The following is a 21,197-nucleotide window of genomic DNA, read 5'->3' on the forward strand; positions in this document are numbered from 1 at the left end:
ATGACCAAGCCCATTTTAACCTTAAGGACCAGGCCAATTTTATTTTTGCGTTTTCGTTTTTTCCTCCTCGCCTTCTAAAATCCATAACTCCATAAGATTTCCATCTAAAGACCCATATAAGGGCTTGTTTTTTGCATGACCAATTGTACTTTGTAATGAAACCTCTCATTTTACCATAAAATGTACGGTGAACCCAAAAAAAAAATTCTCTATCGGCTGCATTGGGGGACACAGACTGTGGGTGTATGCTGCTGTCTTTAGGAGGTGTGACACTATGGTAATAAAAAAAAAAAAGTCTGCTCCTCCCAGCAGGATATACCCGCCTTCAGGCTCTGAGCTAATCAGTTTAAGCTTAGTGTCGGAAGGAGGTGGACATGGTCTGGAATTCTCCAGACCAGGTCTTCTGATTTTTTGTTTTTCTAGTATAGGGACGTGTTAGTTTTTTATTCCTTTTTCTTTCATGTCTTCAGGTGGGGACTCCGGTTCCCTGTTTCCCCATTGCGAGTAAGGGGGCACAGACATTGCGTATGTGCGCTGCTCACCCCCCCTCGCCAACAGTCAGTGCCTGGGTTGGTACCTCATGGGTCCGGGTCCCCCTGTTTCCCTGCTCGCCTCGCTCGCGCATAGCAGCTAGGCGTGATGCAGGTAACTAAAGCTGACTGAAGACTTCACTGAAGACTCCATTAGGTAAGTTCTTCTGACTGAGGTAAGTACCCCCTTTTTCTCCACAGGTACGGAATCGCAACTTCTGGAGACCCCCTGTTTTGGCCAACCTTCAGGTTATAGGGCTGGCTTTTACAGGGGCTGCACTTTATTCTGGGGAGCAGTGGCACCTGAGGGGGCATGTAATATGGGGCACTTCACTTTATGTTGTGTTTGTGTGTGTTGGGTGCAACTACGTCCACAGCGCCTTATTTGTGGCTGTGAGCCGCGGTGCTGTTTCGGGCCAGGCGCTCTCAGCGCCGGATTGCTTTTGCTTTGCCGACAGCGCCTTATACGCGGCTTACAGCCGCGGCGCTGCTATGGGCCAGGCGCTTCAGCGCCAGCTTACTTTCACTTCGCTTAGACCGACCGCTCTATTCCCGAGCGCAGTGCGTGGGCGCAGTTTTCAATGAGAAGGGGTCAGTTACTGCGTTGCTTCAGGCACGCCCCTCTCTTCCTATTGGCTGGCCTGTTCATTCACTCTAACTGCACGGAGCAAGTTCTCCTCACTGCAGCTGACAGGGGACACAGACTAGGGTGAGAAAGTTCCTGTCTTTTCCCACATTATGTCCGTACCCAGAGCTGTTCCTCCCTCTAATCAGAAACCTGGAACGTCAGTGACTTACTTTCTCTGTAAGCACTGTAATACCAAGATGTCTGGCTCTTCTGAGCCCACTTGCCCTGCCTACTCCACTGCTCCCCTACACCCCCTGGTACCCCCTGATGTCCCTTTGGTCCCGGTGGGTTCAGCCGCTCCACCAGCCTGGGTCTCTTCCCGGACCCAGTATATGGCTGACTTGACCCAAGTCTCCCGTTCGGTGGCTGAGGCCTCCCGGGAAGTGGTGTCCGCCTTGAAGGGGTCTTCCCTGCGCAGGGTCTCTGAGAGGGCCCGCTCCTCGTCTCCACATACTTCACGCTCCCACAAGCGTACTAGGGGTGCCTCGTCTGACTCTTCCATTGAGTCTTCAGATAGACGTGAGCGTTCCCCTCGTGGGTCCCGCCCCAACCCCCCCCCCCCTGTCATCTGGGCACAAACGTCGCTCCTCCAGAGGACTTTCTCTGAGTCGCCGCTCTGACACGCCAGAGCCGCGTACCAGGGTCGCCCCCCTCCAGGACTGCCTCTACTCATTCACATTCCCCTGGTGTACTGGTGGACGAGGCTTCCGAGCCATCATCTCAATTGCAATCGCTCGGATTCAATTGCAACGGTGAACTCATTGGTGACAGCCATAAGAGACACCTGTCACTTGGAGGACCCAGGATCTTCGGATCTCAATCCAGGAGTATGCTTTCATCGTGCTAAGCCAGCACCTCAGAGGTTCAGCTCTCACGCTGACTTTGACGACATTCTGGAATCTGCATGGAAACATCCAGACAAGAGGTTCCTGGGAATCAAGACACTTCAAGAACGTTATCCATTTGTCGCTAAGGTGGTTTCCCCTCCCTCAGTGGATCCACCAATCTCTCGGATCTCTAAGGCGACTACACTGCCTCTGGCAGATGCCGCTGCTTTCAAGGATCCCACGGACAAGGAGGTAGAATTCTTAGCGAAGTTCGCTTCTGAAGCAGCTGGCTCTTCTCTTCTTCCCATCTTCGCCTCGACATGGGTGTCCAAGGCCCTGTCGGAGTGGTGCCAAAAGCTCCATCAGGGTATCTTAGCGGGATTTCCCCCCCCCCCCCCCCCCCCAGAAGATCTATCTGCTCTGGCTCTCCAATTCTCTAAAGCTGGGGTCTTTCTGTGCGCAGCTTCCATGCAGTCAGCCCGTTGTTCTGCCTTTGCTGTTGGTCACCTAGCGGCTCTCCGCCGCTCTATGTGGCTCAAAGCTTGGAATGTGGATGCCGCTTCCAAAAGGTCTCTCACTGACCATCCCTTTACCGTCTTATTGGAAAACTCCTTGATGAGATTATCTCTCAGGCAACGGGAGGTAAGAGTTCCTTGTTACCTCAAAATAAGGCTCGCCCTACTTCCCAAAGGAAGTCCTTTTCCTTTCGGTCCTTTCGGACCTCTGGCTCCAGCAAAGAAGGCTCCCTCGTTCCAGGCACGCCCGTCTTGGAAGTCGGACTCCAACCGGTCCGGACGTTTTGCGCCCAAATCAGGCAACCGCAAACCCACTTCTGCATGAAGTGAGGCCTCCACCCGCAATTTCTTCTTGGGTGGGAGGTCGTCTCTTGCTTTCTCGAGACATCTGAACCTCACACATTCAGGACTCTTGGGTAAGGGACGTGGTGTCCAACGGTTACCGAATCGAATTCGCATCCCTTCCGATGGATCGTTTTTTTTCGATCCCGGGCTCCCCGATCTCCTACTCTTGCAAAGCAATTTCGAGCGCTCTCCAGTCTCTGCTTCTCCAGGGGGGTTATCGTTCCCGTTCCTCCAGGGGAACGTTTTCGGGGGTTTCTATTCAAATCTTTTTGTGGTCCCCAAGAAGGACGGTTCTGTGCGACCAATCCTAGACCTCAAGCGTCTCAACCGTCACCTTCTCATCCGCCACTTCAGAATGAAATCTCTCTGGGGCTGGGGCGTGCCTGGAACAAGGGGAGTTCCTTTCATCGGTGGACATCACGGATGCCTACCTCCATGTGCCAATATTTCCAGGCCATCATCGCTACCTCCGCTTTGCGATTCCAGAGGGACACTTTCAATTCGAAGCCCTCCCCTTCGGTCTAGCCACGGCTCCTCGGGTCTTTACAAAGATCCTTTCTCCAGTGATGGGCCTGTTATGGTCGAGGGGAATCTCGGTGATACCCTATCTGGACGACCTTCTCATCAAGGCTCCAACCAGAGCACAGACTCTGGAGAATCTGGACGTCACTCTCCACACTCTGACTCGCTTCGGGTGGATGGTCAACCGGGAAAAGTCAGTCCTCCGTCCTACCCAGTCGCTAACCTTCCTGGGACTTTGATTCGGCACGGCCTCTGCCCGAATTTGTCTTCCGCCGGACAAAAGTCTGGCGCTCCAGTCGGGGGTCCGCTCCATTCGTACCCAGGTATCAGCACTTGTATGGTAGTCCTGTGTCGGATGGTGGCAATTATGAAGGCCGTACCCTTTACCCAGTTTCATTACCGCCCCCTTCAACTGGCGATTCTCTCTCGATGGAACAGGTCTCCTCTGTCCCTCGATCGTCAGATTGTTCTCCCTCGCAGGGTCCGTCAGTCTCTGCTCTGGTGGCTCCGCTCCCCCCTTATGCTCCAAGGGCGGTCGTTTCTTCCCCTTCAATGACAGGTTGTTACAACGGATGCCAGCCTTTCGGGCTGGGGCGGTGTGTTCAGGGATTGGATGGTTCAGGGACTCTGGTCTCCCCAGGAGACATTTCTTCCGATAAACATGTTGGAATTACGGGCGATTCTTCTTTGTCTTCTTCATTAGGAGTCCCATCTTCAGTCCCGTCCTGTCCGCATCCAGTCGGACAACGCCACGGCCGTGGCGTACATAAATCGACAGGGTGGCACTCGCAGCTCGGCGGCCGAGGTGACCAAGATTCTCACCTGGGCGGAGAGCAAGGTTCCGGCCATTTCGGCAATTCACGTTCCGGGAGTGCTCAACTGGGAAGCAGACTCCCTCAGTCGGTCATCACCCGACCCCGGCTAGTGGTCTCTTCATCCGGAGGTCTTAGCGCAGCTCTGCGACCTCTGGGGCATTCCGGACATGGACCTCTTCGCGTCCCGGCACAATCGGAAGATCCTTCTCTCCTTTTTGCAGTCAGGGTTGGAACTGAGATTGTCTCTGTTTGCTTAAAGGTCAGGTTTCGGCCCTTGCTGTTCTTTTCCAGCGGCCCCTGGCTTCTAATTCTCATGTCCGTATCTTCCTGCAAGGAGTGGCGCACGCTATTCCTCCTTATCGGTCACCCTCTCCCCCTTAGGACTTGAATTTGGTTCTGAGTGCCCTCCAGGGTGCACCCTTTGAGCCCCTTAGAGAGGTGTCTCTCCGCCTCCCTTCTTGGAAAGTGGCATTTCTTGTTGCTGTCACCTCCATCCGGAGGGTGTCTGAATTGACAGCTTTTTCCGGCCAGATCCTTCCTTTTTGCCTAAGGGGGTCTCGGCCTTTCATCTCAATGAGGACATTGTCCTCCCGTCCTTTTGTCCTGCTCCTTCTCATCCTAAGGAGCGCTTACTACACAAGCTGGATGTAGTTCGAGCTGTTCGGTCTTATATCTCCATCACTTCTTCGTTTCGTCAGTGTGATTCCTTTTTCGTCCTTACGGAGGGTCGTCGCAAGGGACAACCTGCTTCCAAGGCCACCATTTCTCGGTGGATTCGGTCCGCCATTTCGGAAGCCTATCGCTGTAAGGGGAAGATTCCTCCTTTCAGGGTTGTGGCTCATTCCACACGTTCTGTTGGGGCATCCTGGGCTCTCCAGAATAGAGCCTCGGCCTCGCAGATTTGCAAGGCGGCTACCTGGTCGTCTTTGCACACTTTCTCGAAGTTTTACTGAGTTCATACTTTAGCATCGGCTGATGCTAGTCTGGGTCGTAAAGTGTTACAGGCGGTAGTGGATCGGCCGTCTGCCTGACTGCTCATCTGCCCACCCAATGGACGGCTTTGGTACGTCCCACGGTCTGTGTCCCCCAATGGAGCCGATAGAGAAAAGGAGATTTTTGTTTACTTACCGTAAAATCTCTTTCTCGAAGAATCCATTGGGGGACACAGCTCCCGCCCTTTTTGGGATTTTCCTTTGGTTCTCTGTCCGAGGGTGTGTTCAGTTATGTTTTTTCTTCTGGTTCTCAGTATTGCTCTGGAACTTAAACGGATTAGCTCAGAGCCTGAAGGCGGGTATATCCTGCTGGGAGGAGCCAACTTTTTTTTATTACCATAGTGTCACACCTCCTAGAGACAGCAGTATACACCCACGGTCTGTGTCCCCCAATGGATCCTTCGAGAAAGAGAGATTTTTGTTTACTTACCGTAAAATCTCTAAAAAAAAATCTAAAACTTTTTGTACAAAATCAGTAATCTAAAATCGCCCTATTTTGACCACCTATAACTTTTTCCGTATATAGAGCGGTATGAGGGCTAAATTTTTTTGCGCCGTCATTGGTACTTTTTTTTAGATACCACATTTGCATATATAAAACTTTTAGATCATTTTTATTTAATTATTATTTCTTTTTTTTATAAAATGTGACAAAAAAGCAGCATTTTTAAAAACATTTTTTAAATTTTTTACGTTTACACCATTCACCGTACGGGATCATTAACATTATATTTTGATAGTTCGAACATTTACGCATGCGGTGATACCAAATATGTTTATTTAAAAAAATGTTTTCCCATTTTACACCCAAAAAGCGTAAAGTGGACAATTTTCATTTTTATTGGGGGAGGGGAGTTTTCACTTATTTTTTTACTTTTTATTTTTACATTTTTCAACTTTTTTTTTTTTTTACACTTTTTATGCCCCCATAGGGGACTATCTATAGCAATCCTTTGATTGCTAATACTGTGCAGTGCTATGTATAGGACACAGCACTGCTCAGTATTATCGGTGATCTTCTGCTCTGGTCTGCTCGATCGCAGACCAGAGCAGAAGACCCCGGGAGACGGCCGGAGCTAGATAAGGGGACCTCCGGCTGTCATGCTGGATGATCGGATCCCTGCGGCTGCGCTGCGGGCGATCCGATCATCCAGTCAAAGTGCCGCACTGCCGCAGATGCCGTGATCTGTATTGATCGCAGCATCTGAGCGGTTAATGGCAGACATCCGCGTGATCGCGGATGTCGGCCATTACGGGCGGGTCCCCGGCTGCTGCTAGCAACCGGAACCTGCCGTGTATGAGGCGAGCACCCTTCCGATGCTCGCGGTCATACACAGGACGTAAATGTACGTCCTGGTGCGGGAAGTCCCGCCAAACCAGGACACTACATTTACGTCCGTGGTCGTTAAGGGGTTAAAGGGGTGCTCCGCCCCTAGACATCTTATCCCCTATCCAAAGGATAGGGGATAAGTTGTCTGATGGCGGCGTGGGTCCCGCCGCTGGGAGCTACAGTGATCTCTCCTGCACATCACGCCCCGCGTCCTCAATGCAAGTCTATGAGAGGGCATGACTTCTCGTCCGGCACCTGTATCGCATGTCATCGGGCACAGTGCGATGCTGGGCCCAGAGATCAGACATCTTATCCCCCTATCCATATGGATAGACGATAAGATGTCTAGAGGCGGAGTGCCCACTTAACTTTCGACCAAAATTCCTGAAATTTATCACAAACCTTAACATATGTGAAAAAAAACTGCCTCTTCTCTCCCACATTTCAGGCAGTCACTGTTTTGTCTCCTACCTATTTTATGATAAAACAATGGCGTATAATAAAGTATGTAAACATTATTAACCCCTTAAGGACTCAGCATTTTTCCGTTTTTGCATTTTCATTTTTTGCTCATCGCCTTCTAAAAATCATAACGCATTCAATTTTGCACATAAAATTCCATATGATGGCTTATTTTTTGCGCCACCAATTCTACATTAGTAATTTTACCAAAAAATCCACAGAAAAAAAATTCATTGTGCGACAAAATTGAAGAAAAAAAATTCATTTTGTAAATTTTGGGGGCTTCCATTTCTACGCAGTGTATTTTTCTGTAAAAATTACACCTTATCTTTATTCTGTAGGTCCATACAGTTAATGATACCCTACTCATATAGGTTTGATTTTGTCTTACTTCTTAAAAAAATCATAACTACATGCAGTAAAATTTATATGTTAAAAATTCTCCTCTTCTGACCCATATAACTTTATTTTACTGCGTACGGGCCGGTATGAGGGCTCATTTGTGCCGTGTTCTAAAGTTTTTATCGGTACCATTTTTGTATTTTTTGATAGCTTTTTGATAGCTTTTTATTCATTTTTTCATGATATAAAAAGTGACCAAAAATACACTATTTTGGACTCCTGAATTTTTTTTGTGCACGCTGCGATACCACATATGCTTATTTTTTTTTTTTATGGGAAAAGGGTGGTGATTGTTTTTTGCAGTGTTATAGCTCCCATAGGGGGGCTATAACACTGCACACACTGATCTTTTACACTGATCCCTGCAGAGCCATAGCTTTGCATGGATCAGCGTTCTAGGAGCTCGATTGCTCAAGCCTGTAGCTCAGGCTTGGAGCAATCAAACGCCGATCGGACGCGACAGAGCAAGGTAAGGGGGCCTTCCGCTCGCGTCCTAGCTGATCGGGACTTCGCGATTTTATCCCGATAGTCCCGATCAGCCCGACTGAGCTGCCGGGAAGCTTTTACTTTCGTTTTGGACGTCTGAAGGACTAATAGCGCAGCACAACGATCTGTGCCGCACGCTATTGGCCCAGGGTCCCGACTATCATTAGCAGCCGTGACTGACCCGGTATGATGCGGGGTCACGGCGTGACCCCATTTTAAATACCGGGACCGGGCACAGGGCGATGCGTCCTTAAGAGGTTAAATTGCACTATTTTATGAATCCTCTCCCACTGTCTGTCATCTATCATTCCCAAATCCTCTTGCCATGTTCGAATACCTCCATGTATCAAATCCTGTCTCGGGGCATAATTTAAAGGTTTACTCCGGTGCAAAACATCTTATCCCCTATCAAAAGGATAGGGGATAAGATGTTAGATCACGGGGACCCCCGCGATCTACGGGCCAACAGCAGTGGCGACCGGAACACGGGAGTTTGGAGCCACGCCCCCTCCATTCATGTCTATGGGAGGGGGCGTGACAGCTAGTACGTAGCTGTCACGCCTCCTCCCATAGACCTGAATGGAGGGGGCACAGCGGCTGTAGTTGCCAGTCATCCGGCATGGAGCGGTGTTGGCTCCTTGCACGGATGACCAGGGTGCCGTGCCGGCGATCGCGGGGGGTCCCACGATCTAACATCTTATCCCCTATCCTTTTGACCCCCGCTATAAATACTTTTCATCCTTGTATATTCAAACCATGTTTCTCCTGCTACACCCCTTCTATCTTTAATTTCTTCCCATTCCCTTCCTACCATAAATAAGATTCCCTTCCCACCAAACATCTATCCCATTTGACCCAGTGTTTTAATTTCTTCCCTTTTCCTCTGTAAAATGCAAATTACCCCAAAGTGGTGCAATATCTAAACTACCCACTATTCCTAATTCCTAATTTTTTTTTTTTATCAATTTCCAAAACCTAACTAAACTCTCCACAACAACATTCCAATTCCACTTTTCCCCACTAAGTTGTCCCGATTCCAGAACCTGATGAATGTTACCATAATTCCCATTACTGTTAGTTATCAAACAAAAAATGAAAACTTTTTCCACTCCCTTATAAAATATATCTGAGCTGCCTAAAAAGTTTTAATATCTGGGAAAGCTAATCCCCCTCACATCACATCACATGGGAGGCATAGGAAATCCGACTTTATTCAGGCTTTTTTCATGCCCCATATTCCCATTTTTTCAAATAAAACACCTTAATATATATATACACTGTATGTATATATATATATATATATATATATATATATATATATATATGTGTGTGTGTATTAAACATATTTGGTATTGTTGTTTATGTAATTGTCAGAACTATTAAATTATGACTTTCTGATGGTCCACTTTGAACGGCGTAAACACAAACATATTCCAAACTGCTGATTTTTGGTCTCATCACGTCCCAGAAAAAAAGTTAGAAATTTTTTAAAAAGTCATATATTTATGCAAAAGTGGTATTGTTAAAAACTGCTCATGGCACAAAAAAAATAGACCCTAACACAGCCCTGTAGGTAGAAAATTTAAAAAAAAGCTATAAGAATCAGAACATGGTATTGAACAAACTTTTTTCTTTCTTTTTCAAGTTAAAATTTTTTATTATTTTTTTTTACCTTTAAAACTAGACAAAAATTATCCAAGTTAAGTAGTATTGGAATCGAACTGACCCATAGAATAAAGATAGAATGTCAGATTGCACCACAAAATGGCGCAATTCCATATTTTTTTTAATTTTGCCTTACATATATATTTTTTCTGGCTCTGTAATACATTATATGATCAAATAAAGTACACCACTGAAAACTACAACTTGTCCCACAAAGAAGCCCTAATACAACATTGTCTGTGGAAAAATGAAAATAGTTATGGGTCTTAGTGTGAGGTGGAAAAAAATGTGGACCAAAAAAAAAAATCTGGGTCATGAAGGGGTTAATCATCATTGTATTATCGAACATAACAGTGCATCATTTGGATCTCCTCAACAGTCCCAAATTGATTAAATGGAGGTGATAATTTATCATCTTGGGATAATCCCTTTAAAAAGGCAACATGGTAATGACCACCACTTTCCTGAGTAAACCCCTGGCCTTTCTACTGAAATGTCTGTACTTAATACAGAGAAGGTTCAGAATGCAGGAACCTTCCTCTTTAATGTATGTGTATGCCCTTATAGTGGAAACAAAGGAGTTGTCGAGAGAAGTAACCTACTTTAACCTGAGATGACCTTAAATAATGGTATGTTCATACATACTTTATTTGCTGTGCATTTCACGCACATAATTCCACAGGTAATCTCTCAGAATATAATCAGCGACATTTCAATTTCCCTGATTACATACTATGAGATTATTTGTGGATTTTGCATGACATCTGCATCAAGAAAAGATACGTGTGAATATACCTTCAAGGCTGTTTAGATTTGTGTGCATGATTTCTACACAAAATTCAGATTTCATGACTAATTTAATATTTTGGGTGCAGCCCCTCCTTAAAGTGCCTCTGTCACATACATTACCACAACAACTTCTCCCATAGCGTAGCAAGGGTTAGTATTTCTAAGGCTGGGTTCACACCACGTTTTCTTAAATACGGGAACGGTTTGGAGGGGGGGGCGGGGCTTAATTGCGGCGCCCGCACTCAGCCATATTCGGGAACCGTATTTAATGCAAGTCTATGAGCCGACCGGAGTGAACCGCAGCCTCCGGTCGACCACGTTTTTGCCCGCGGTCGGGAAACCGGATACGGCCGAAAACGAAGCCGATCGGAGGCTGCGGTTCACTCCGGTCGGCTCATAGACTTGCATTAAATACGGTTCCCGAATACGGCTGAGTGCGGGCGCCGCAATTAAGCCCCGCCCCCCTTCTCCAAACCATATACGGGAACCGTATTTAAGAAATCGTGGTGTGAACCCAGCCTAAGCCAAGCATACCTTTTTATGCAATGTTGTGACTTCATTCTCTTTACAAAATAAATAAAAATAAGTTTATGCTCTGTCTAATAGTGTCTGAGAAGCATGGCCAGAAGTCCGCTGTGCCTTTGGGCTGCAACATCTATCTCCAACCACGTTACACTGCGTGACCAGGCAATGCCTCTTAAATACCTGAGTTGCCTAGCAATTTTTTAGAGGCCTTTTCAAAAATGAAAGAAGCAATCTGTTTACTATCGGCAACTCAGGAACCTGTCCTCTGGACAGGTTTTGATAAATCTCCACCTCTGGGTGCATTCATTCCACGTTTGTGAGATTCGGCTGGCAAATTTCAAAACCAGCTGCTGCCTGCATTTTTAATGAAATTGGGCGCCGATCTGTCTGTAATACAGCAGTGGCCAGTTTTAAAATTTCTCAGCTGGATCTTGCAAACGTGGTGTGAATGCACCCTTTGTTTTAGAAAATAAAGACACAAGATTGCATGTAAAAAAGAGTTCAGATAATTAAATTCAGTTAACATAACTAAGCAGTGCCTATTTTTGTATTAATAATGGCACAGATGGTATTCTAATTCTAAGATAGTCTGCTACTATAATGCGACTATGCGATTATCACAAAACTGAGCAGTGATTAGCTGAAAAGAATAAGCATCTCAAGTGGTAGCCACCAATTAGGTTTATATTGCTGGTGTACTTTGTAAATACCTTCTTATGCTCCCTGCTGTTTCTCAGAAACGAAAGGCTGTAGACAACTGTGATCTGGACCCTCATCTGTCAGCCAAAGTTTTGCGTCCCCCTCTTGGACAGAGTCCTCCATCACCGCCACTTCTCCTCCTGCCCCCTTCCCCATCCTCTGCCCCCCCAACACCACCAACAACCACACCACAGGCAACCCATGTCAGCAGGGAAGAAAGAGCTAAGAGGCGACAGATGACCCGGGAAAAAGAAAACCATCCCAGTGGGCGCGAACAGTCAGAAGCTGATCGTGTCTGGCATCGGGGATCCTACCTCACTGTTACCCTCCAGCGACCCCCAAAAGAGCTCAGTTCATCTTCTATTGTCCCGAAACTGCAAGCCATCACACCAAATCCCCGTCATCCAATTCGACCTCCTCCTTCTCAGCCACCAGATGAGTATGAAGAAGATGAGGATGATGACGAAGATGAGGATTATAATACAGAGAATGGACTCATGCCTGGGCAGCGAAAAGATGACCTATCGATGCAGAAAGATGTGTGGCTGTCTGTCTTCCAGTACCTAACACGGAAAGACCTCTGCCTTTGTATGAGAGTCTGCAAGGCATGGTACAAGTGGTGAGTGTTATGTGTATAGTGAGCCATTGAAAAGTTTTTTTTTTTTGTGCGCAGCACCAGACACATGTTTTTAAAGACCCCAAATGCTTTTACATATCAAACTGTTACTCCCCCTTCTGTTCCTCCACTGATCTGTTCTGCCTCTTATTGGCCCTCTTGTCCTGCTTTAGGAACAGAGATCACAGGACCACCGCATTTAATCAATAACAAACACATGGTAATTTGGTATCAGCCGCATGTGTTCATCAGCATGTTAGAAAGCAGCTTAAGGGTAGGGTCACATATAACGGGTCCACAGCATATTTTATGCTGCGGATCCGCCGGTGACGACCCATATTGTGCCTCATGCTGCTGCCAACACCCACTCGCCCCCTGGCCTGCTTGCATCGGCAATCCACCACTCCGAGCAGCCACACTGGGGGCCTGCGGGTCGCCGAGTGCACTAAGACATCCCATAGCATCAGCCGCGCTCTCACAGTACACTATGCATGCACATGTGTACTCGGACATCGCAATGTCTGAGTGCACTCGGCTACTCGGAGCAGCGGATTGCTGCTGCGAGCAGGGCTAGGGGGGACGGTTGTTTTCAGCAGCAGGCACAATATGGGTCGGGTCACTGGCAGATCTGCAGCGTAAAATATGCTGCAAATCCGTTACATGTGACCTTACCCTAAACAGGTATTCCAGGATTTTTTTCCCCTTAGTCTTTGAGTCCATGATGCCAAGTTATAATCCTGTGTAATATGCTTTTATTACCTCCATGCACTTCTTTGTCCTGTTTTCATGCACGACACACACACAACTGAAATTGCTGTAGTGCAAATTTTTTTTTATTTCACTGTTGTTTCTGACCTTTGACACAATGTCTTAAGTCACATGGTCTCCAGGGGTGTGGCTTTGCTGCAGCGTGGAAGGGATTTACTAAAGTAATGCACCCACCCACTGCAGCATAACCACCCTGGAGACCATGGGGGAGGTTTATAAAACCCTGTCTAGAGGAAAAGTTCCTGAGTTGCCCATCACAACCAATCAGAGCTTCATTTTTCACAGGCCTTTTCAAAAATGAAAGAAGCAATCTGGTTGCTATGGGCGACTCAGCAACTTTTCCTCTGGACAGGTTTTGATAAATCTCCCCCCATGTGACTAGTTGTCTCTTGCCGCATGGAATGTTGGGAAAGAGACAGCAGTAAAACGAAAAGACTTGCTTTGCAGCACGTACGGGTGTGAGTTCCGTGCATGAAAACGGAACAAGGCAGCATATATAAGTGACAGAGGCATATTATACAGTAAAAAATCTTGGAATACCCCTAAGGGTCCTTTTACACTTGCAGACAGCTGCCTGATACAAGCACTGTCAGCTGGTGTTCTAGTCAACAGTGCTCATTAAAAGGGTAATTTATGCTGGACAGTCATTCAGAATAAAGGGCCGCATCGACAACTTCTAGACCTTTCATGCAACTGTGCACTTCCAACATTTTTGGCAGCACTTCCCTGTAAGGGAAGATGTACTGCTGAAAAATAATGATTTATAATTCTGAATGATTGATGTGATCAGCTGATGTATGATTGGCTGCGCCCAGTTTATCACATACAACACATAATTAGCATCTTTGTATACATTAATACTACATTTACTTATCTTATGCATCTTTTTTCTTTTTTTTTCTCTTGTAGAGCTTTCCAAATCCCCTTACAAAGCCTTTGTTAAAATGCTAATCTTCCGGCCTCACCATTGTATGGTGCTGTAGATCCTGCTCAAATTGATTTATTAGGCCGTTGACTGTTAACCTCTGTCCTTCTGATTGGTGGGGGGCCACGAGTCGGGCCCCTCTCATCAGTTAGTTATTTTCTATCTGATGAATCTTGTGGGTAAACCCTTTAATCTCACAGAAGTACCACTTGGATCTGTGTATGCTCTTAGCATATCACTCTTGCTCTCCTTATACTACAAGCAGGCAAGAATCAATAGGTTTGCTCAGCAAAAGCCTGTTTTGTTCAGGGACCCAACCCTCACAGTGCCACAAGCACTCATAATGTCCCATCAGCTGCTACTGTTCTCTGACCTATGCCACAGGCATCTCTGAGCTCCTTCCTTTAAAGGGGTTTTTACCACGACGATAAATGGGTCTAAACTGATGCATTATGTCAAATAAAATACATTTACATACAGGCACAGGCATTTCTCAGAATGTAAGAGAAAAAAGAACAGTACAGTGATGTAGATGATTTTACCTAAAAAAGTGCACATATCTACTACACCTTTATATGTATGCTGATTTTACCAACTTTACATTGTGGGAAAACCATTTTAACTCCTCCCCCTTTAGTTCTCCCCCTCCACACAACTAGCACAGAATACATATAGGGGGAGATTTATCAAAACCAGTGCAGAGAAAAAAAATGGCCTGTTGCCTGATATGGCACACAAATCGGAGCAGCACAGTAGATCGTAGGTATGGGCTGCTTCCACTAGAAGGGGTTGACACGAAGTGAAAAAAGGAAGTCACTCCCTCTGACTATACCTGCCCACTGGCTCTGATCTTATCAATGTTACCTTAATTTCAGTAGGAGGCATGCATAGGTCTGGTTACGTCTTTGAAGGGCCACGGTCATAAACTAATTTTTGCTATTGAACTCCTTATAGTAAATAAAAATATTTCTAATGTACTTCTATGTTTTATTTGTGTTTAAAAAAAGCTGCCACTAGGTTTATAGTCCCCACTTGTCCGGAGCACATTTCCCTCTCTACCTTGCACAGACTTTGGACTCATGCTAGCCTGGCAGAAGTCCAAAATCAGGAAGTGCAGTCTGGAGTGCTGAGGGGGGGTGTCCTTATAAAATCATAGCTCATCTCACACTGAACTGCTCTGGGCTGTGTGTAGCAGAGTGAGGGAGGAAGCTCTCCCCTGTATGGCTTCAGATGATGTCCTGCCTGCACCCTTCCCAGTCTGTGACTCTGACTGAGACTGAGCAGAAAACACAAAGCAATATCAAGGTAGAAAACTAAAAGATAATAAAAATAAAGGCAGGGGGTGGTTTATCATGAAGGGGCAGTGAACTGGGAGGATTATAAACAAGATCATGACAGGTACTCTTTGTGTTTTAGCTAGTTAGGTTTTATTTCTCTATCGGCTCCATTGGGGGACATAGACCGTGGGTGTATGCTGCTGTCTCTAGGAGGTGTGGCACTATGGTCATAAAAAAAGTCAGCTACTCCCAGCAGGATATACCCGCCTTCAGGCTCTGAGCTAGTCAGTTTAAGCTTAGTGTCTGAAGGAGGTGGACATGATCTGGATGCTCCAGACCAGGTCTTCTGTTTTTATTTTCCTAGCATAGGGACGTATTAGTTTTTTATTCCCTTTCTTTTCCGTTTACAGGTGGGGGCTCAGGGACTCCGGTTTCCTGTTTCCCCATTGCGAGTAAGGGGGCACAGACATTGCGTATATGCTCTGTTAACCCCCTCTCGCCAACGGTCAGCGCCTGGGTTGGTACCTCATGGGTCCAGATCCCCCTTTTTTCTCTGCTCGCCTCGCTCGCGCATAGCAGCTAGGCGTGATGCAGGGACAAAAAGCTGACTGAAGACTTCACTGAAGACTCCATTAGGTAAGTTCTTCTGACTGAGGTAAGTACTTTCCCCCATTTTTTTCTCCATAGGTAAGCACTCGCAACCTCTGGAAACCTGTTTTGGCCCACCTTCAGTTTATGGGGCTTGAGATACAGGGGCTGCACTTATGCTGGGGGAGCAGTGGCACCTGAGGGGGCATATTTTATTAGGCACCTTACTTATGGGGCATGTGCTATGGGACACGTTAATATGTGTGTGTATGTGTTTTGGTGCACTACTCCAGCGCCTTATATGCGGCTGTCAGCCGCGGCGCTGCTTCGGGCGCTCTCAGCGCCGGTTTACTTTCCTTATGCCTGCAGTGCCTTTTACTTGGCTGACAGCCGCGGCGCTGCTACGAGCCGGGCGCTTCAACGCCGACTTATTTTCACTTTCGCCGGTAGCCTCTGCTGGCGTTCTGGACGCCCGCTCTGTTCCCCCGAGCGCATGTACGGCTAGGCAGGTGCGCTTGGGACAAGGAGCAGGCGCCATGACAGTTTTTCTTCGGCAGTCTGTAACTCCGCCCACTGGGTTGGGAACTCTCAGAGGCGCGAAGCAATGTCCAATCAGCGCCGTGGGCGTGATTTTCTATGTGTGGGGGGTGGTTACTGTGTGCATTGCTTCAGGCACGCCCCTCCCTCCCTATTGGCTGGCCTGATCTGTCCCTCTGGCTGCACGGAGCGAGTTCTCCTCACTGCAGCTGACAGGGGACACAGACCAGGGTGAGAAAGTTCCTGTCTTCTCTTTTTACCACATTATGTCCGTACCCAGGGCTGTTCCTCCCTCTAAACAGAAACCTGGGAATTCAGTGACTTACTATACCTGTAAGCACTGTAATACCAAGATGGCTGGCTCCGCTGAGCCCACTTGCTCTACTGCTCCCCTGGTGCCCCTTCGGTCCTGGTGGGTTCAGCCGCTCCTCCAGCCTGGGTTTCTTCCCTGACCCTCACTCAGTATATGGCTGACTTGACCCAAGTCTCCCGCTCGGTGGCTCAGGCCTCCCGGGAAATGGTGTCCGCCTTGAAGGGGTCTTCCCTGCGTAGGATCTCAGAGAGGGCCCGCTCTTCGTCTCCTCTTACTTCTCGCTCTCACAAGCGTGCTAGGGGTGCCTTGTCTGACTCTTCCATTGAGTCTTCGGATAGACTTGCACGTTCCTCTCGCGGGTCCCGCCCCCCCCCCCCCCCCTCCCTATCATCCGGGCACAAACGTCGCTCCTCCAGAGGACATTCTCTGAGTCGCCGCTCTGCCACGCCAGAGCCGTGTACGAGGTCTGGGTCGCCCCCTTCCAGGACTGCCTCTACTCATTCACATTCTCCTGTTGAACTAGTGGACGAGGCTTCCGAACCGGCATCTGACCCAGAGGACCGCTCGGACTCAATTGCTACGGTGAACTCATTGGTAACAGCCATAAGAGATACCTTTCACTTGGAGGACCCAGGATCTTCGGAAGTCAATCCAGGAGTATCCTTTCATCGTACTAAGCCAGCACCTCAAAGGTTCAGCTCTCACGCTGACTTTGACGACATTCTGGAATCCGCATGGAAACATCCAGACAAGAGATTCCCGGGAGTCAAGACAATTCAAGAACGTTATCCATTTGACAAGGACTTTGTCGCTAAGGTGGCTTCTCCTCCCTCAGTGGATCTACCAATCTCCCGGATCTCTAAGGCGACTACACTGCCTCTGGCAGATGCCGCTGCCTTCAAGGATCCCGCGAACAAGAAGGTGGAATCTTTAGCGAAGTTCGCTTCTGAAGCAGCTGGCTCTTCTCTTCCTCCCATCTTCGCCTCGACATGGGTGTCCAAGGCCCTGTCGGAGTGGTGCCAATCAGGATATCTTAGTGGGATCCCCCCCCAGAGGATCTATCTGCTCTTGCTCTCAGATGCAGCAAGGCGGGGGACTTTCTGTGCGCAGCTTCCATGCAGTCAGCCCGTTGTTCTGCCTTTGCTGTGGGTCACCTAGCAGCCCTTCGCCGCTCTATGTGGCTCAAAGCTTGGAATGCGGATGCCGCTTCCAAACGGTCCCTCACTGAGCTTCCCTTTACGGGTGGCCATCTTTTTGGCAAACGCCTTGATGAGATTATCTCTGAGGCAACGGGAGGTAAGAGTTCCTTGTTACCTCAAAATAAGGCTCGCCCTACTTCCCAAAGGAAGTCCTTTTCCTTTCGGACCTCTGGCCCCAGTAAAGGGTCCGGGCAGGCGCCCTCGCGGGACAAGAAGGCTCCCTCGTTCCGGGCTCGCCAGTCTTGGAAGTCGGACTCCAACCGCTCTGGCCGTTTTGCGCCCAAATCGGGCAACCGCAAACCCACTACTGCATGAAGTGAGGTCGTCTCTTTTTTTTCCGAGACATCTGGATCTCACACATTCAGGACTCTTGGGTCAGGGACGTGGTGTCCAACGGTTACCGGATTGAATTTGCCTCCCTTTTGAGGGATTGCTTTTTTTTTATCCCGGGCCCCCCGGTCTCCTCCTCTGGCGAAGCAATTTCGAGCGGCTCTCCAGTCTCTGCTTCTCCAGGGGGTGATCGTTTTCGGGGTTTCTATTCAAATCTTTTTGTGGTCCCCAAGAAGGACGGTTCTGTGCGACCAATCCTAGACCTCAAGCGTCTCAACCGTCATCTTCTCATCCGCCACTTCCGGATGGAATCTCTCCGCTCGGTGGTGGTGTCCCTGGAATAAGGGGAGTTCCTTTCATCGGTGGACATCAAAGATGCCTACCTCCATGTGCCAATATTTCCGGGCCATTATCGGTATCTCCGCTTTACGGTTCCGGAGGGGCACTTTCAATTTGTAGCCCTCCCCTTCGGTCTAGCCACGGCTCCTCGGGTCTTAACAAAGATCCTTGCACCAGTGATGGGCCTATTACGGTTGAGCGGAATCTCTGTGATACCCTACCTGGACGACCTTCTCATCAAGGCTCCAACCAGAGCCCAGACTCTGGAGAATTTGGACGTCACTCTCCACACTCTGACTCGCTTTGGGTGGATGGTCAACCGGGACAAGTCAGTCCTCCGGCCTACCCAGTCTCTAACCTTTCTGGGACTTCAATTCGACATGGCCTCTGCCCGGATTTGTCTTCTGCCGGACAAACGTCTGGCGCTCTGGGCGGGGGTCCGCTCCCTGCGGACTCAGGTATCAGTCTCCATCCGCACTTGTATGGAAGTCCTGGGTCGGATGGTGGCAACTATGGAGGCCGTACCCTTTGCCCAGTTTCATTACCGCCCCCTTCAACTGGCGATTCTCTCTCGGTGGAACAGGTCTCCTCTGTCCCTTGATCGTCAGATTGTTCTCCCTCTCAGGGTCCGTCAGTCTCTGCTCTGGTGGCTCCGCTCCCCCCTTCTTCTCCAAGGGCAGTCGTTTCTTCCCCTTCACTGGCAGGTTGTTACGATGGATTCCAGGCTGTCGGGCTGGGTCGGCGTGTTCAGGGATTGGACGGTCCAGGGACTCTGGTCTCCCCAGGAGACCCTTCTTCCGATAAACATATTGTAATTACGGGCGATACTTCTTTGTCTTCTTCATTGGGAGTCCCGTCTTCAGTCCCCTCCTGTCCACGTTCAGTCGGACAACGCCACGGCCGTGGCCGACATAAATCGACTGGGCGGCACTCGCAGCTCGGCTGCCATGGCCGAAGTGACCAAAATTCTCACCTGGGCGGAGAGCAAGGTTCCGGCCATTTCGGCGATTCACATTCCGGGAGTGCTCAACTGGGAAGCGGACTTCCTCGGTCGGTCCTCACCCAACCTCGGCGAGTGGTCGCTTCATCCGGAGGTCTTCACGCAGCTCTGCGACCTCTGGGGCATTCCGGACGTGGGCCTCTTCACGTCCCGGCACAATCGGAAAATTCTTTTGTGTCCAAGTCCCGGGACCCTCAGGCTTTGGCCGTTGAACGCCCTAGTGATTCCTTGGGTGGGGTTCGCCCTACCGTATCTGTTCCCTCCTTTTTCGCTCCTTCACAGGGTGCTGAGGAAGCTCAAGGCAGAGAACGTCCCCGCCATTCTGGTAGCTCCAGATTGGCCCCGAAGGTCGTAGTGCGCCGACGTAGTCAGGCTCCTGGACGACGGCCCTCTGCGCCTTCCGCTCCGCCCGGGTCTACTCTCTCAGGGTCCTCTTTGCTACCCCAATTTACAGTCGCTGCATTTGACGTGGCTGTTGAGACCGCGGTTTTGAGGGCCTGCGGGTTCTCTTCCCAAGTCATTTGCACCATGCTCAAGGCTCGTAAGCCCTCCTCCGCAAGAATTTACCACCGTACTTGGCGGTCTTATTTTCCTTGGTGTGAAGCTCAGGACTTCTCCCCGGTGACCTTCTCGGTTCCCCGTCTTCTCTCCTTTTTGCAGTCAGGGTTGGAACTGAGATTGTCTCTGTTTGCTTAAAGGTCAGGTTTCGGCCCTTGCTGTTCTTTTCCAGCGGCCCCTGGCTTCTAATTCTCATGTCCGTATCTTCCTGCAAGGAGTGGCGCACGCTATTCCTCCTTATCGGTCACCTTCTCCCCCTTGGGACTTGAATTTGGTTCTGAGTGCTCTCTAGTGTGCACCCTTTGAGCCCCTTAGAGAGGTGTCTCTCCGCTTCCTTTCTTGGAAAGTGGCGTTTCTTGTGGCTATCACCTCCATCCGGAGGGTGTCTGAATTGGCAGCTCTTTCCTGCCGTTCTCCGTTTCTGGTGATCCACCAGGACAAGGTCGTTTTCCGGTCGGATCCTTCCTTTTTACCTAAGGTGGTCTCGGCCTTTCATCTCAACTAGGACATTGTCCTCCCATCCTTTTGCCCGGCTCCTTCTCATCCAAAGGAGCGCTTACTATACAAGCTGGACGTAGTTCGGGGTGTTTGGTCTTATCTCTGCATCACTTCTTCTTTTCGTCAGTGTGATTCCTTTTTTGTCCTTACGGAAGGTCGTCGCAAGGGTCAACCTGCTTCCAAGGCCACTATTTCTCGGTGGATTCGGTCCGCCATTTCGGAAGCCTATCGCTGTAAGGGGAAGATTCCTCCTTTCAGGGTTGTGGCTCATTCCACACGTTCTGTTGGGGCATCCTGGGCTCTCCAGAATAGAGCCTCGGCCTCGCAGATTTGCAAGGTGGCTACCTGGTCGTCTTTGCACACTTTCTCGAGGTTTTACCGAGTTCATAATTTCGCATCGGCTGATGCTAATCTGGGGCGTAAAGTGTTGCAGGCGGCAGTGGATCGGCCGTCTGCCTGATTGCTTATCTGGCCACCCAAGGGACGGCTTTGGTACGTCCCACGGTCTGTGTCCCCCAATGGAGCCGATAGAGAAAAGGAGATTTTTTTTAACACTTACCGTAAAATCTCTTTCTCGAAGAATCCATTGGGGGACACAGCTCCCGCCCTTTTTGGGTTTTTTCCGTTGGTACTCTGTCCGAGGGTGTGTTCAGTTATGTTTTTTCTTCTGGTTCTCGGACAGTTTTGGGTTTTTCTTTGACCTATTGGTCTCCTCCT

The 21,197-nt window shown here is 48.8% G+C and overlaps 1 protein-coding gene across 7 annotated transcripts in view; it reads left to right on the forward strand.

Annotated features, from left to right (window-relative positions):
• The window catches only part of KDM2A (lysine demethylase 2A), a 703,602-nt gene that overhangs the window by 610,832 nt on the left and 71,573 nt on the right, over window positions 1–21,197 (forward strand). For all 7 annotated transcript variants that reach the window (XM_056531111.1, XM_056531112.1, XM_056531113.1 and 4 more), the window contains one exon: window positions 11,571–12,151. In XM_056531111.1, coding sequence (XP_056387086.1) covers window positions 11,571–12,151 — 581 coding nt within the window. The remainder of the gene's footprint in view (window positions 1–11,570; window positions 12,152–21,197) is intronic.

This window comes from Hyla sarda, chromosome 7, assembly GCF_029499605.1.
Source record: "Hyla sarda isolate aHylSar1 chromosome 7, aHylSar1.hap1, whole genome shotgun sequence".
Lineage (NCBI taxonomy): Eukaryota > Metazoa > Chordata > Amphibia > Anura > Hylidae > Hyla > Hyla sarda.